The sequence below is a fragment of the Eulemur rufifrons genome, chromosome 2, assembly GCF_041146395.1.
Source record: "Eulemur rufifrons isolate Redbay chromosome 2, OSU_ERuf_1, whole genome shotgun sequence".
NCBI lineage: Eukaryota > Metazoa > Chordata > Mammalia > Primates > Lemuridae > Eulemur > Eulemur rufifrons.
This window is the reverse complement of record NC_090984.1, coordinates 114,759,889-114,777,186: the sequence shown is the minus strand read 5'-3', so window position 1 is coordinate 114,777,186 and position 17,298 is coordinate 114,759,889. Positions and strand designations below refer to the sequence as shown.

The 17,298-nt window shown below is 53.9% G+C and overlaps 1 protein-coding gene across 1 annotated transcript in view; it reads left to right on the top strand.

Moving 5' to 3' along the window:
- Positions 1 to 17,298, top strand: part of CCDC88C (coiled-coil domain containing 88C) — a 126,027-nt gene that overhangs the window by 45,893 nt on the left and 62,836 nt on the right. The window contains exon 4 of the mRNA XM_069465226.1: positions 10,347 to 10,416. Within this exon, the coding sequence (XP_069321327.1) occupies positions 10,347 to 10,416 (70 nt within the window). The remainder of the gene's footprint in view (positions 1 to 10,346; positions 10,417 to 17,298) is intronic.

The following is a 17,298-nucleotide window of genomic DNA, read 5'->3' as shown; positions in this document are numbered from 1 at the left end:
ATGTTCCTGTTAAGTTCTTCCTCCTTCCGGGTCTTGAACCCCGAGTGGTGGAGAAGGGAAGGGGGTGTGGGGTGAGCCCAGGGGTGCGTAGGGTCTCTGTGTTCTTGGGGATCTCTAGGATGGGCCCCCTCATGCACACACAGGCAGCTGTGGCCTGTCTTCCTCTGTGGTCCACTTTCAGGTGGCCGTAGGCCTCCTCTGTTGCCCCCTGCAGAGCTGCCCTGGGAAGCAGGAGGGAGGGGTGCTGTCCCTCAGCCCGTGGACAGCAGTGTCCAGCACCACCGAGAGTATAGGGAAGGCCTCAGGTTCAGCCACCCCTCCTGGAGCCTGATGGCAGGTGCCATGTGTAGTGCTTGGTCGCCTGTAGGTGAGGTGTGACGCCTGCCCACCTGCCCACCCTGGCAGGGGTCGAAGCCGAGGCCCAGCCGCATCGGGCTGGCAGTGGAGCTGCCGAGGGGACTCCAAAGCCACTTCTGCCGCCGTCTAGATAAGTGCAGGCTGGGCCCAGACTGCCGGAGCAGCGGTTCCGTGCACATCTGGCTCTCAGTTGTCCTTCGTGCTGGGACTGCGGTGGGGGTGTCGCTCCTGCCCTTGCATGGCAGGCACAAGGTGGGGGCACCTCCTGCGGTTCCCTGTGCCTGTATTCCCAGCGCCCCCTGCACCAGCATGCCCGCCCCACACACACACACCTACCTGCACGGCATGTGCTCCTCGTCCTTTCCCATTTCAGCTCCCGGCCACCTCTTCCTTGGAGGCTTCCTGGATCATCCCCCAGCTCAGATACCTCCCAGCCGTCTGCTCGGGTGCCGGACTTGCCGGTGGGACTGTCCCCTCCCCGGCTGTGAGCTCCCCAGGGCAGGGACTGGCCCCACAGTGCACACCCTGAGCACCCTCACTGGCCCCTCGGGCTTTGTCCTCCTTGTCTGTCTCCATGTCCTGGATTTCAGGGCAGAGGTCTTGTCTCCCCACTCTCCGCCTCCCACCCAGCGCAGCATCACACAGCCAGCAGGTGCCCAGGAATGCGGTGGCATAAGGGAAAGAGTGAGCAGTTGTCCTGTGAGGAGCTCTCCCTGCCCTGCAGGCGCCTGCCCTGGGGACAGGGACTCGGAGGCCTGGCTGACTCTGGCCGTTGGTATCCCTTGTCCTGTGGGGCTCACGTCCCGAGGTTGGGTTAGGGTTGGGGAGCGGGGCGGTGGGCTGGCTAGGGCCACCCCCCCCGCCTTTCCTGCCCTCATAGGCCCCGGCCGCAGTGGTCTGGGCTGCCACCTGCCACAGGCGGCCCCCAGGCACCCTCTGTCGCTCCTGCACTGACGTGTGCCTGGGAGTGCAGGAACTGACAGCGGCACTGTCAGGCAGCCAGGCGAGGGCTGCGGGGTGTGGTGTGGCCCCAGCCCTGCCCTGGGCAGGTGTCTACAGGCCCTGGGTGGGTGAGTGGTGGGGGGACACCGGGTGGACAGGCACGGTGTTCCCCTGGCCTGGCACTTCCTGGGATGGGGAAGGCCGAGCCTCTCCCCCTGAGTTCAGTGGGCACTCGGGGTGGAAGGTGCCCGCCCAGGAAATCGGCTAGGGCCACCCCTGGCTGGAGGGCACGTGAGGCAGCCTTACTCCCGTGGAGCTGGTGCTGTGCTGTGCTCCTGCCACCACTGGTGAGGTCCTCCCATTGGACCCCCAGACCCACTGGCTAGCCGGTGCTGTTCCCATCCCAGCCACCCCGCAAGCTGCCGTCGTCTCTGGGCACACTTTCTCTGCCCCTTTCTTGCTTATCCGTCAGCAAAAATATTGACTTTTCCAGGAAGCTCAAAGAAACGGGCTTGATGGCCACTGGTTCACGGTAGCAAGATCCCTCACGGCCGTAAGTTGTGGCCCTTGTGCCAGCCCCGGGTGCCCATGCTGTCCTAGCCAGCAGGGGTGGGCTGGAGGGGCACAGAGGACAGGCAGCCCAGAACCACTCCGAGTGCTGAAGTGTGGTCAGGGTCCCCCCACCAGTCCTCGAAGTTCTTCTTCTCCACCCCTGGAACCCACACCTAGAGTGTGGTCCTGGTGGTAGCAGGCCCTCACGGGCACTGTTGAGTAGACACGAGCCCCTCCGTGTGGCATTAAGGGCCTTAGGGCAGAGTCCCAGGAGACCTGGCTTTCCAGCCCTGAATGTGGAGCTGCGCCCCATTGTTTTCCACCCCGGGCCTCAGTTTCCCTGCTCTGTAGGCAACCTGTGAGGCTCTTCCACTTTTAAAATGTGGATTCCCCCTGCCCCCCTGCTGTTGGCCTGGGTCTGTGTGCGAGGATGTGGGCCTGGCCCCTGCCCCGGCACCTGTGTTGTGAGCGGCCTCACTGCAGAAGTTCGTCCCCAAAACCCAGCTCTGGCTGCCGCTGGCCAGGCCCACATTCGCCGTGCAGAACAGCTCCTGAGGCTCCGTGTACGGACGGAAGTGCTTGCCCGGGGGGACGCCCTGCCCGTGCCACCGGGGCTCAGAACAGGCGCTTCCTGACGGTAAGACAGCTCTGCCCACAGGGCAGCCCGGGCCTCACACAGCCCTAAAGGGAAGGTGGCGGGCGCTCCTGGAGGACTTGGACTGTCCTCCATCCTGTGCCTGTCGGGTTCCCTGAGTTCCTCCCGCCGGACGCGTGTGCACTTGCCTGCCTGTCGGAGCTGGCAGCCCTGAGTGCGTGCGAGAGGCTGTGCTGTGCGCCTCTTGCCAGCACGCGTCTCCCCTTCCAGCCACTCCTCCCTCTTCTGAAGGAGCCAGAAGTCCCTAAGAGACTGTTACAGGTGAGGGTGTGGTCAGAGAGGGACGGCGACTTGCCTGAGGTCACACAGCAAGTTACAAGCACAGGCAGGGTTAGTGGCTGTGCCCTCACGTGGTGGTGTTTGAGTTTCCAGGTGTTCCTTCTCGACAGTCCTCCTCCTCCTGGGTCAGCTCAGGGGAAATATTTGTTTTCCTTTCTGTGAACAAAGAACGGGCTTATGCTTGTTTCCATGAACACAGCCATGAGGACAGGCAGTTAGGAAGTCTTCCGTGGGAGGGGGTTTCTGATGACGTGGTAACCTCAGATGGGCCGAGTTGGTGGCCTTAAGTCACTGGGGACTCAGACACAGTGTGGCCTAATTAGGGGAGCCGGTGCCCCTGGGCTTGTGAAGATTGGAGCTGATTTCAGGCCCCAGGGACCCCAGGATTAATTGAAATGAGGTGGAACAGATGGATTGAAGCCATCGGCGGCTTTATGTGACAGCTCCTTAACATGAAAGCACTTCATGGCCCACTCATGTCACCAGGGCTCCCTGCCCCCATCCAGGAAGGAAGGTGGCAGAGACGGGGAGCCCCTTGTCTGCTGGAATTACAAGCACGTGGGCCTGGGGGGGCGGTGAGGCTAAATCATTGCTCGCTTTTCCTCTCGGCGGCTAAATTGGAAAATTGTGCTCTGGCTGTAGGATCCTAGAAAGTGTGTGTGGCGCTTGGTTTGGGGGCCAGGCTCCTGTTGCCCTACCTGGGGTGACTGACACTGTGGAGGGGCGTGAATGCCTGGGGTGGGCGGCAGGCTGTGAGCATCATCAGTTAGTATTGAAGGGATGGGGTGGGCATCTGCTGTGACAAGCACCCTGGTTTGGGGCATCGGGGAGATGGTGTGGTACAGGGTGGGTGGGGAAGCTACCCAGACCCGAGGTTCCAGCCCTGGCCCCAGGTCCCTCGCTCTGGACCCTGCTACTAGGCTCCATTAACAACATAGTGCTACGGTCCCCTCAGACTGCAAATGCTAATAATTCTCGTCCTGGACGTCCCATGTGAATGTTGGAGGATAAAGGGGACGGGAACCTCTCTGTGGTTGGGTGTTTCTAGTAACAGAGCACAAGGTCAGTTGGTTGCTGATGCCAGGTTGTCAGGCAGTTTTTGGTTTGGCCAACGAGTTACTGAGGTGCATTCAGGGACCCTCGTGGCTGAATCCAGGGGAGAGGTTTTGAGATGTGTCACATGGAGGGTGGGGATTGAGGGCATCAGCGTTGTGACATGTGCAAAGGAGATCTGTGGGCTATTCCTCCTGACTGTAGGGGTGTCTCTGTGGGTTCCCCGGGAGCATCTCGCTTGCCTGAACCACAGCTAGTGCCATGCAGTTTCTGGAAATGCTACCGCCGTGGGGTTTAGACGTCTCTCCTCTCGTAGAGCACTGGAGTAGACACTGGGAACATTGGGATACGTGTGGGACCTTTCCTGTCTGAAGTCACTTCTGTAGTTTAGGAATTTTAAGTGAACTTTGTTTTGCTTCCTTTGCTCATAAAACTTTCACATTTGGGATTTTACAGTTGGAAAGCATGATATATTCAAACCAACGTTACAAATTTACTTTGGAATGTTTTTTAAAATTTGTATTCAATATTCCACTTATACACGTTTTAATGGAACATTCTAAAACAGATTTCAGATTTTTTCTTCTTGCTTTGAAATGTCTTTAACTTTTGTTAACAGCTACAAGCTGTGACTCTTAAGCAATATGGTGTCAGATTTTGCCAGGTTTCAAGGCATAGGAATGAACTCCGCCTGTTTCATAGGACGTCCGTCCGTCCGTCCATTTCATAGGACGAAACCACCGGCCTGGGGGAGCAGAGCAGCTGGTTTTCAGAAGTTGGTTCCCTGTTGGTATGGAAGAGGTAGAGAAAACGCCTCCTCCACAAGAGAGATTTTTTAAAATCTTACTCAATATACATTTTGAGGAATATTTTCTGATCTGTCTTATTTTCCCACCTGTCACTGTTAGCAGCTTTTAGCCACCCTGAGTGGGGAGTTGACTGACAAGGCACGTTGTAGAAAGGGCCACGGGAGGGGCAGATGCAGCATTAGGAGTTCGGGGGAGAGAAAAATCACACGTGATTACAGGCATTAGGTGACTGCATGGAGGAGGCGGTGTTTTAGCTGAGCGTTGGAGGACAGGCAGAGTCTGGCAGGTGGTGGGATGTGCAAGGAAGGGCCCCCCAGTGGGAAATGCAGAGTGTGGATAGTTCACTTCAATGCTCAGTGTAACCAAAGGCTTTCCCTACAGCCCACACATGGCAGTTATATTTCCCAGCTCTGTCCTTGACCTATTTAGACTGCTAAATATTCTCCACGGCCCAGCTCAGAAGCTGCCACCTCCGAGAAGCCCTCCCAGACCTCCCTGTGCTGGGTTGCGACTGTCTGCCTCCCTGCCTTCTCCGCCAGGCAGAGTTCTCAGCTCACTGCAGAGTACACAGTGTGTGTCTTGTGAATGCCTGAACCCCAGACCAGACCTAAGGGTGTGCTGGGGCTCCCACAACGCCAACTTTGAGAGTGTAGGTAGGTCAACAGCGGCATTCTTGGTGGCCTTATTTTGGCTCTGTGGAAGGCTCACTTTGCTGTCTGGACCATCTCGGTCACCTTGGCAACCGGGAGCATCCCTGTCCTCCTGGATACCTGGAAGCCTCCGCAGGGTGTTTGTCTTAAACTTTTCTGGGGTTTCCCCTCTCATTTCTCTGCATCAGCCACTGCCATTCAAAGCCCGTGGAGGTCATTCTGTGGACGCCTGGGTTTTGGTAGCATTTATTTTTCCTTCCTGGCAAAATATTGAACCGTGAGATTCAGTTTCATTTGGGGGGAGAAAAATAATTCTTCCCTTTTCTTCATGGAATCATTGTTTGTGATCCAGCAATCCCGGTGTTTCTGGTGGGAACCGAAGCTAACCCCTCCCACACACGCACAATAAGAGTATTTCCACCCTGAATCTTTTCCAGAACCTTAACGTTTCTCCATCTGCAGAGAAAATTACCTTTCTGTCTGGGCAGGCTCAGGGGGTGAGACGGGCCCTGGCAGGATATTCAGCCTTTTCAGTGACGCCCTTACTTTGCCTAGTGGTGGGTGGACCTTTTCTGGGACCCCTGAACCTCTGTCTTCAGGGGCTTGTGCCTGGGAGTCACCTCTCCCCCCAGGGCCTCTGCCCTGCCCTGCTGCCATCCTGGTTCTCCCGACAGCGTCTGTTCTTTCCTGATGAGGGGATGCTGGAGGTGTGGTTTGCTTTTGTGTGGGTACAAATAAAAATAAAAAAAAAAACAGTAATCCATTTCACTTTTCATCTGAGAGACTTGGTGAATTGTCTCAGAGGAAAGAAGGGATAACTTTTTTATTTTAAAGTAGGTCTGTCATGTTCACAGCAGAAATACTTGGTAAATAGATGCCTCTGGCTACACATTCTCTATGCCACAGGGTTAAATTGCTCTAATTCATATTATAGAATATTTAGAAAATGCTGGGTAAACTTGCTCTTGTCCTAGTCACTCTGATAAACACAATTCTGTCATTTTGGTGTACTGTATTTCCTTTGAGGTTTTTTCTGTTCTCAACGTACATTTAATGCTGTGCATACAATTAAGTGTCCATTTACACATTCGAGTATTTTTTGCTGTCCCCCCAACTGGGATGAGAGGCCACATCTTTCATTGCCACTCCCCGCGCTGGTTTGCAGCTAGACTGTAAACAGTGTAAGAGAACTTACCACTCACCCCCATCAGCTTTGTTTGTATTTTGAGGTTGGGGGCAGGTAAGAGCCTCAAGTCGTTCATTTAATATCCTGTGGTTGACAGTTTTGCTGCATCATGGACAGTCTACTAAGAGTTGGGTGCACGTCCTTGTTCTCAGAGGGGAGTTAAGGCAGTCGTTTCAAGGGGCTTGAGCTGAGTCCTCCTGTTGCCAGACCAGGGGAGGAGGTCCTGGGAGAAATCTCCGATTCGGTTTAGGGCTTCCAGGACATTCGGCTGCAGTGGTTGAGTGGATACGAGTCCTGGATGGAGACTGGCTGAAAAGGAGTTAGGAGGCTTGTCCCCCCCAGGGACCTGACAGCTTACTGGACCAAGCACAGAGAATGAGCTTCCTCTGCAAGCCCTGGCGCAGGTGGAGCAGGGAGGCGCCCAGGCCTCTGCCTGCCCCTCACTCGGTCCTTCTGCCTCGGGTGGGGGCAGGATGCCCCTCCGACACCAGCAAGGTGCAGACACTCAGTAAACTGTGAACCCGGCTTGGGAGGAGGGAGGTGTGAGGGAGTTTGGGGAGGGGAGGAACATTTAGACTGGAGGCCCAGCAAGTGGGAAGGCTCACTTGGTGACAGGAGGGGACCAGGGGGCGCAGTGTGATCTCCCTGCAGCCAGGTCCTGTATCGGGTTCTGAGAAGCAGTGAGCAGTGTCAGTGGTGACGAGTGTTTGGTGTCCTGGGCTCTGGGTCCTGTTTGCTGTACTTTGGGTGGCTCAGAGGCCCCACCGCCCAGCACGGTCACTCACCCTCCTGACCAGGCCCCTCTGGGATCCAACATCACTGGCCCATCACCCCTCACTGCAGAGCTCGCCCACCCGTGAAGCCTGGCATGGGACACCTCTGTGTCAGCTGCAGCCACCACAGCGGCTTTCTGTTCCAAGTGCCAGGCGGAGGGTCCCCTTGTCAGCAGCCTCCTCACGTCCCGGATAAGCTAAGGGCTGGGCCTGTCGCCCTGGAGGCCTTGTCACCACCACCGCGTTTGCTCGGTTTCCTTAGGGAGGGCGGAGGGACAGTGGCGGGGTCCCTTGGGGACCTGGTAGCCACTAGCCACACGTGGCTGTCAGGACCTAGAGACACACTAGTGTGACTGAGGAAGTGAATTTTTCATTTTAATTAGTTTAGACTTAAAAACCTATGCTCCATTCAGTTGTAGGAAAACTTTCAGGTGTGTTTGGAACAACCTGGGAATGCACTTCTACTTTTTCAACTCCACATTTCATGAAATATGAATGCAGATCAAGTATTTCTGGTGCAGATTTATCTGAATTGAGATGTGCTATGAGTGTAACATACATACTGATTTCTAAGACTTAGTATGAAAAAATATGTAAAATATCTTAATAATTTTTGGTACCTATTATGTGTTGAAATGATGATAAATGTATATTGGCTTAATTAAAGTGTATTAGAATATTTTCACCTGTTTCTTTTTACTTTTGTAAAGGAGATTACTAGAAAATTTGAAATTATTATATATCTCGATTATATTACTGGACAGTCCTGGCATCTGAACCTGTTTTTGCTGGAAATGTGATGGATGGTCCTTTAGGGACCAGTTAATGGCTTGGGAGCAGCTTTGGCCATAGGATTAGGTTTTAGGAGACCCATGGTGTTTTGAAAGGAATAACTTTAAAAAAAATTATTCATAAAACTTTTTTTTTAAAGAGACAAGGTCTGTGTTGCCCAGCTGGAGTGCAGTGGCACAATCATAGCTCACTGCAGCCTCAAACTTCTGGGCTCAAGCAATCCTTCCACTTTAGGCTCCCAAGTATTAATAGCTAGGACCATGGGCACACGCCACCACACCCAGCTAATTTTTAAACATTTTTTGGTAGAAACGAGGTCTCAATATGTTGCCCAGGCTGGTATCAAACTCCTGGCCTCAAACAATGCCCCCACCTCAGCCTCCCCAAGTGCTGGGATTATAGGTATGAGCCACCATGCCCAGCCAACATTATTTTTTAATTGCACCAATGACATGTCTCTTGTGGAAAAATTAGTACTTATTAGACAAAATTAAACATCCTATTTTACAGGAGAATATGTAAGTTTTCTGGCAATATTTCCAGCAATATTTTGCTTAGATTAACGTTGGGATGAAAATACCACTTTGCATTTTTGCAGTGGCCTTCAGATTATTTCAGAAACCAAACTAGATGATTTCACATACCGTATCTCATTTGTAAACTTGTGCGTCCTGATAATAGGGCCGAGTGGTCCAGAAACTCAAGACAATGGCAGGAGGACATCAGCCAGGAACTTGAACGGGACTGTGTGATGACTTAGTTCCTTCCCACGCTGGTCTGAGCACTGAGTTCAGTGTTGCGGCAGGGGAGGGAGCTACGAGACAGGCGAGGCGAACGTGTTGGTGACCCTCCTTTTACTGCATGAGTTAGCTGCAAAGTGGATTCTGCTGGTCTTACCTGTGGTGCGCATTTTGCTCTGGGGCAGGGTTTGGTGGGGCTTGTGGGGAGACCAAGGGATCCTTTGGTGAGCTCATGCAGTTGAGAGACAGTTTTTTCATGTTGACTTTTTCCAAGCCCTAAAGGAGGGCTGAGGCTGTTGCACAACTCACTTTGTCCAGCACTGAAGGGTGTTTACCAACTGAGACATGCTTGAGAGAGCATGAGCTGTCTCTGACACGGCGGCATGTGACCCTGGGTGATGGAGAAGGGTGGTCCCCGGCACTGAGTGGAGGGGGGCTCGTGTGTTCCGGATCCTCATGGTTTAGCATCCCCTCCCCCCGATTTGCAGTGTGGACAGGAGCCGTAGAAAGGTAACGAGGAGGAAAGAGAAAATCATTTTATACATTCTTAGCAGGTGTTGGCCCCTGCCCAGGCTTGCCGAGGCTCCTGTTCTAACCTCGTGATTCAGAGATGGCTCTGAGATGCTCACCCCAGCCATGCGGGATTAGCTGGTTGTGTAATTATCCCCCTTCTCTTCGTGAGTGCTGGTCGGCAGTGTGCTGGGCACAGAGATCCTGCACGTTACGCAGTAGAGCGACTCCCTGAACAAGTGTCTCAGTGGAAATGCATCTAAAATGGCCAGAGGAGCTTTCGTGGTGAAGAATTTCTATAGTGACTACTTTTAGGATCCCCTTCTTTGTCTTCCGTAAAATTGGTTTTTTTTTTTATCATCTCGTTTGTGAACAAGACACATTTGGACAGGGAAGACCCACCTGCCCTGGGAGATGCTCTGGGAGGTGTCTGCGGTGGGCCGGCCTGCAGGGCTGGTGGAAGGCGTGCAGAGGGGCGTGTGTGACTGGCGGCTGGTGCCGGGGCCTTCTCTCAAAGCCCCTCAGTGTGAGGGCCACGAGACAGCTGGTTGCCCGTGCGCCACCCTGACTGTGCAGGCGGCTCTGACTTACCCCTCTCCCAGGAAGTCTCCTCATCGAGAACCCGTAGCAAAGCCCTGCTTAACGCCTGCATCCCAGATCGTCGGGTTACACAGGCTCGGTAGCATCTCTTTCATCTTTATTCCCTATTCTTTTTTAATTGCACAAGCCATACAATGAAATAGTTGAGGATATCTTTAAAAAGGCAGCTCTTGTATTCTTGCTCTCCTGGCCTGTCGTGTATCTCCTTTATTCCAGGGTCTCTACCGATGCGGACATAATTCTTATTTGATAACAATTAAGGCAGAAGTACAATTAGTACTTGTCATGTATATTTGTATCTTAAATATTCTTTCCTATTATATAGTATCTTCATAGTTACCATTTAATGGCTACCCACTCATCCACTGACTGGATTAACTGTGATTTACTTAGTTACTCTTTTTTTTTTCATGTTCTAACTGGTATCTTTTCCCTTTTGTTTCTGTAGGAAGTTCTCCAGCAGCTGATTGTAATGAATTTGCCCAATGTCTTGATGATTGGCAGAGACCCGCTGTCTGGTGAGTGGGCGCGCCCCCGCCCCCATGCCTGGGCAGTGCCACGGGCTTTGGGCAGCTGTCGGCCGAGAGCACCGGCTGCCAGCTTGGGGCCAGCACGGTGACGACACGTGATCGTTCGGTGAGATTTGAAAGAGTGGCTTCATTACCCTGAGGCTTCACGCCAAGAGCACATTTCTTCCTTAAGAACGAACCCTCCCTGAGCCTCAGATGTGTGTGCGGAGGCAGATCCGGCCACAGCCTGGTTCCTCCTAAAACGACAGGTCTGGGTTCAGGTGCCTGGGTTGTGTGGTCAGCTCTCACCTCCTCAGTGAATGTGGAATCAGATGACAAGAAAGTAAGATCCCTTCAGGGAACTAACGTCTGTCTTCACTGGGATCCCAGGAGGCTTCACTCATGTTCGGTGACAGAGCTTCCCCAGGGTGTGTTGTCATTTATGTGTCTCCCCGCTGGACTCTGAGCTCCTGGCAGGCGAGGAGCTGGCTCCTCCTGGTCTCTGATGCTCTGTGTGAGTTTGAAAGACCGGATGAAATGTCCCCCTGGCATCTTCCAGAAAGCCAGAGCTTAGTTCATACCCGTCAGGTAACTCCCTGGGTGCGTTAAACAGAGTTGAGGGGTGGGGGTCACAAGTGTGTGCATTTGCTTGCACCCATGGCTTACGGACTTCCGCTCACGGGCCCCGGGACAGACTTACTCGACGGCCAGGACTTCCCTTGCTCCGGTGGAGACCTCGAGATCATTTTGGACCCCTAGGGCTAGGACCTCCTGGAATAGGCGAGGGGTCAAGGGAGGCAGGGAGACTCACACCTCTAGGATGGGAACAGACTGGGGGTCCCAAACATTAGCTGCTTCTGCAGAAGGGACTTGGGCTTCCCTCTGTTGACATCTCCTCGCCCCAGTCTCACTGCAGTCTGGCCGTCCTTTCTCCAGTAGGTGTGACAGTAGCTAAAGTTGCCTTGAGACCTGCCGAGGACGTGACTCGCAGCGGAGTAGTTCTGTTTTAGTGCCATGGCCCTGAGAGCGTCGGCAGCAGCTTGTCTGTGCAGTGGGGGGAGGGCCCTCTTTCTGGGCTCCAGCTGGCTGATGTGTTCGCCTTTTCTCTGCGTGAGCCAAAGGGGAGAGGTTTCCTTGACCTCCTGTTGGTTTCCAGCAGGCTGGGCCATGAGCTCTCACCGCCTTGCACGGTGGCTCTGCAGAGTCCACCCAGGCCCGCCTGGTGGCTCCGAGCATTAGTGGCAGGGAGCCTTCGGTTCTGCTCACCCCCCAGCTCTGAGTTTGGGCCGTGCGTGTTCTGGCTCTGTTCCCCGGCTCCCCCAGAGAAAGGCAGAGGGTGCCAGATGCGGCCCAGCCTGGCCACAGTGCTGGGCTCCAGGGAAGCTGGGACTCCTGTGATTTCTGGTTACTTCAGGCAAGCGGGGTCAGTTTCTCTGTGCGAACTGTGCCATCTTTCCGATTCATTTGGGGGCTGCTGTTCAAGGGGGAGATGAGAGCGATGCCTGGAGAGGCTGGTGGTTCAAGGTCAGGTCTGCGGCTCTGTCCCCTCTGGAGGTGGCGGACGAGCGGGAGAGAAGGACATGTGCTCCTTGAGCCCGTGACGAGCCCACCGTGAGCTAGGCATTGCACGTATGTTAAAAAATGGAAATAAAAATGTGCTTCTGATGTGTGGCTGTGCCATCCCCATTTACAGATGAGAAAACTGAGGGTTTTTAGGTAACACGCCCTTGTTCACTCTGCCCGGAAGCAGAGGGGCGGTTGGAAGCCTGAGCTCCTGTCTGTGTCGCATGCAGACATTAAGTGTTAGGCCGAACTGCGGGCGGTTGCAACATTCAGCCTTTTTGACCTACACAAATGGCAGAGGTATATGGTCCAACCTCGTATTAAGCACATTCTTCCCCCGACCCCCACCTTCAGCTACCGTGTCAGCTGCATAACTTGCCCACCTTCCCGCCCCCTCTCTGCCTGTCCCAGTAGATGTCCCCCTCCCCACTGCCGTCCGGAAGCCCTCCCTCCCTGTGCCCCTGCTCCGCTGGGTGCCCCTTCCGTGGCAGAGAGTTTGTCCACAGGCAGAGAACACAGGTCCCCACCTTGGGGCTGGCACCAGACAGGAACATCTGTTGAGATGTGGACGGTGATTTTTTTTTTTTTTTTTAAACAGCCTTATTGAGGTATAATTTGCATATTATAAAATTCACCCATTTTAAGTGTATAATTCAGGGTTTTTTTTCATATAGGTATAGAGAGTTATGCAACCCTCACACAATCTAGTTTTAGAACATTATGGGGAAGCTGATTTTAAACTGTTGACCGGTAAATTAAATGTCCCTGGGACCCAGCATAGAATATAATCAGTACACATTGATCCAAGAGGTTCCTGTCCCACCTCCAAAGAAGAAGTTGGAGAGACGAGAGGTGAGCTTTGGGAAAGTTGAGGATGAGAACAACACCTGTTGCAGCCAGCTCAGGGGGTCCCCAGGCAGGGCTGATTGACGTGCCAGACAGTGGCCTCAGCAGGCTGCACACAGAGGGCAGAATGTCAGGTGGGGGAATGTGAGCCGGGTGCACGGATGGGCAGGTTTGACGGAGGTCCCCGGGGCTCCGAGAGCAGAGGAGGTCGGCAGGGGACATCCACCAGCCGGAAGACCCAGACACAAGTGCCAGAGGCAGAGAGACGTATTTATGAAATAGTGCTTTCAGTTTTAAATTTTAAAAATAGATGTGTGAAGCTTTTTGTGTTCCTTTTTAAACAAAGTTGGGGTTTTTGTTTTTTTTTTTATTTGTGTGGTTGCCAGGGTGCCTAGGGTGGTATGCCTTTTAACTAAATCCGTCACACGCGAGTATGAGGGGCATACTTGTGCTCTTTTTGGTGGATGCTGACAACATGCTGTTATTTATAACATTTTACAGTTTTGGGTCATTTTTCTGTTTGGGGCAAATATATCTCAGTGGAACCAGGTCCCAGATTGCAGATCCCAACAGAGCATCTGGTTCATCTTCTTCCCCACAACACAATGACACCAAAGATCCTGAGAGGCCAAGCATTTGTTCCCCTTTCTGTGACCTAAAAGAGAGATGTCACAACTTGCACTACGACGAGATTTTTCTGTGTGTCTGACTTGCCTCCTGCACTCGTCAGACGGAAGAATGTTCTCGCATTTCCCACGCTGGGTGGAATTCAAGGACGGTGCAGTGGATGTGAAACGGCACTTCGTATACTTTATTTTCTATTTTTTTGGACAGTGTGGCCAGAAGGGGTATATACACACACACACTTTAAATTGCTTTTGAAGTCTCTCCCCAGTGTCTGCCCCTCCTGGCCAGAACTCCTCATCCTCTTATGCTGTGACGTGTGCCTTAGACGTCCAGGATTTCCTCTCTGATCGTGCTGTGGTTTTGCTGCTGTCTCTCAGCTGCACCCACGTCCCCGGGCAGGCTCTGTCTGGTGCCTTATTGTAGACCCTACTCCTCGGGGCACAGCCTGGGCTCTGGCGGGAGCCCACCGGAGCCCCTCCCTCACTTTGCTGTGACAGCACTGAGCAGAAAAGGCTTCCCCCGTAGCTGGGCAGTGGGCGGGCTTCTCAGGGCCGAGTGTCATCGGGTCCTTTGTTTTCTTCATTGTCGGCCAGATCTTACCCTGGGCTCTGCCTTCAGCACACCCCAGAAGCTGAGCTCTCCTCTCCTCCTCCATGCAGCCCCCCGAGTCCAGCCACCAGGGCCCCCTCCCCACTTCCGGCCCCTGCAGTCTGCTCCAGCATGGCAGCCCGAGCGCCCTCTCTAAAGTCAGCTGATGATGTCACTGTGTGGCCCCTTCCTGCACCGTGGCCTGTGCACTGGCGGGTGCCACCACCTGTGGTGCTCTTTCCTCGGGTACCTGCTTGCACAGCTCCTGCAATTGCCTGCTCGGATGCTGCCCTGTCGGGGTGCCCCCCCCCCACCTCCCTCTCCCGCAGCAAGCCCCATCCTCTCTCCGCCACTCTGTTCTCCTGTTTTCCAAAGCTTTTCTCACCTGCAACTATACTCTATAATTTACTTATTTTTTCCTGTCTATGGCCTTGCTTACTTTCCCCCAGGGTGGACTTTCTGTTGAGTGCTGGAGTCTTTTGTTGCTGTTGCCAATGTATTGTGAGTGTCTAGAGCCTGTGCGCAGTAAACAGCAGGCAGGATGGGGGAGGCCTGCCTTTATCTCTTCCTCCTCCTCTCCCCGGTGTTAGCCACATGATCTTGTGGATAAAAAGGTCAAGTGTCAGTGATCAAGGTCAAATGAGATTCAGTCCCTGGCCAGCACCACGGACGTGTCTCCCTTGGGCTGGAGATGACCCCCTGAAAACCGCCTTTCACCCAGCCATCTTGCTGGGTGCTCATTAGTTAAACATGTTTCTGCGGTTTTCTGATGAGTGTGTTCTACAAGAAGCCTTATGAAAACCAAGAGCTCACATCTGCCCCATCTGTAGAAGGAGGGGGTGTTGGAGAGCTGGGCCGGCCCCGGTTCCCTCCAGCTCTGGCTTCTCGGCAGTCAGGCCTGTCGCGGTGCCACACACACAAATAAAGACTAGATTTGTCAGACAGGAAGCCAGGGTGTTAACAAATTAATTTCTGTGATGAATCATAGGACAGTCATGCTGGAAGAGAGCATTGTTTTTTCGTCCAAGGTTTATATCCAAGTGCACTAGTGGTTTCCAGGTTAATAAATTGCCGATCCCCTAAGCCGTTCAGAATGGAAGGGCATGAGCCGTATAAGTGCAGAAACCCAGCCCAGAGAGGGGAGGAGCTCATTCAGAGACACACAGCATGGCATCCTAGTGTAGAAGATGGATTCAACACCATAAACTGTGCAGACGGTTGTATTGGTGGACAGTTAGCCACTGGTCCCAAGCAGGAGGATTGGCCGCTGTCACTGTACTGCTCCAACGTGTCTCACATAAATGCCAAGCAAGATTCCTGGGAGCCCATCCGCACACCCTGCAGGGCCTGATCTGGCCCTTGGTCCTAAGTTTCCTCCCTCTCAGGGTGATTACAGAGAGGCTTCTAGCAGCAGAGAAAGCACTTTGGGGAGTCAGAATTCTGTGCACAGGAAATGCTGTGGATGTCCTTCCCTCCCAGCTACATGCAGGACACTGTTACGCCTGCCACTGTGACTGAGGAAGGTCCGCTGTCTGCCCTCCCCAGACAGCAGACTGGAATGCCCTCGCATCCTTCCTCAGCTCTGCTGGGCGCCTCTCGGCCAGAGGCTCGTGGAAGGAGCTCAGCCTGGCCTCTGCTCCAGCTCTCCTTGTCCACACGCCCACCGCGCTGCTGAGATGAACAGGCCGCCTCTGCTCAGGAAGCCCCCAGCCTGCATTCGGGCAGGGGGGGCAGGAAGACAGTTGTGTGTGAGGCTGATGGCTATTCCAGGATGGAAGGTGGCAAGAGCGTGCTTCACACACAGTGCACAGGGGCTCACGAGTTCTGCCTGGGCAGGTCAGGAAGGCTGCCTGGAGGAGGTGGTGTCTGTACATGGCCTCAAGGAATGCTCGACAGAGAAGGCGAAGGAAGCTGGCCTAGGTGGAACGAGCTGGGGGGAGTGGAAATGTGCTGGGAGTCCCACGAGTAGCAGCGGGGTGGGGGTGGGCAGGGAGGAAGTCTCCTGTGACAGCTCAAGTTCAGGTTTCAAAGGCTGGGGGGGGGGAGGGGGGACAGAACTCTTGAAACTCCTTGGAATTTAATATTTAACCTTCTCAGTATTTACTTGCTCTCCTGCCAAGGGCGTCCTTGCGGTGTGTTTCCCGTGGAAACCTCCCCTCTGGCAGCCCACGCTGCGCAGCTCTGCCTTTGGGTGGCCACCGGGGCTCGTGGGGAGCAGTCCCTGCTGCTGAGGCTGTGTTTTCCCAGGTCAGGGGGCCCTTCCCCTCCCGCCCCGAGCCCTGCTTGCTGTGTGACATGCAGAGTCTGGGGTCTACCATTCAGGCTTAATGAGCCATCGTGTGCCTTTTTCCCCAGCCCTTTCTTGTTTTTATTTTATTTCTCCTGGCCCTAATTCTCTAATCCTGTTTATGTATACATATTTTTTATTAATTTTGTATTTGTAAAAACCTTGGGGCCTTTGAATGGGAGGGAAGAAATAAGTCAGTTTCTTTTTCCTTTGAAAACCAATCTTGTATTTTGATTGTTCTATTTCCTGTTTCGTCCTTGAGAGAGCAGGTCCTGAAAAGCAACCAAACGCTGCCTGCTCCTTTGCCCTGCGCTGCTTGTCGGATTCAAGGATGAGTTCTTCAGTCCTGCTGCAGGGCTGGGGTTACGGGCACTGGAGCCAAAGGCCAGGGCTTCCTTTTCTAGGAACGTGCAAGGCTTGGCTAACACCAAGTCCAGGCGAGCGGCACAGCACGGCCGCCAGGCCGGCCCCTGGGCAGCCCTCGGGATCTGCCTGGATACCAGACTTTGTTTGGTAAACTTCTTAGCGATGGTCTGGGCGCAGAGAAACACTCCGCTGGCTGCGGCAGCCACGCCATGGCTTCCAGCAGGACTGCTCTCTGCGGCCGCGGCCGTCCGAGGAGGAGGGAAGAGATGTTGTTTGTCAAAGGTCTTTATGTTTGGAGTTTTCCACCTGGGGTTGGGGGTGGCCATTTCTCAGATGTCTCCTGTCTGCCCTGGCACCTCACCTCCTCCCAGGGCAAACTCTGGGTTGCAGGCTGAAGCCTTGTGGTTGATTCTACTTTTCTGGTTGTCTTGAGTTGTTCGGTGCTGGGAAGTGAATAAGCTCTCAACCTCTGCAGCCTCAGCAGGCAGGTGGGGTAGGAGTCATTTTTGGGGTGACGGTGCTCTGAGGGGCTCAAGGTGGTGGTTTTAAATTGTTCTACACGCCCTGGGGACAGCTGTCTTCTGTCAGGCACGACGGTGATGGTGCCGGGGGAT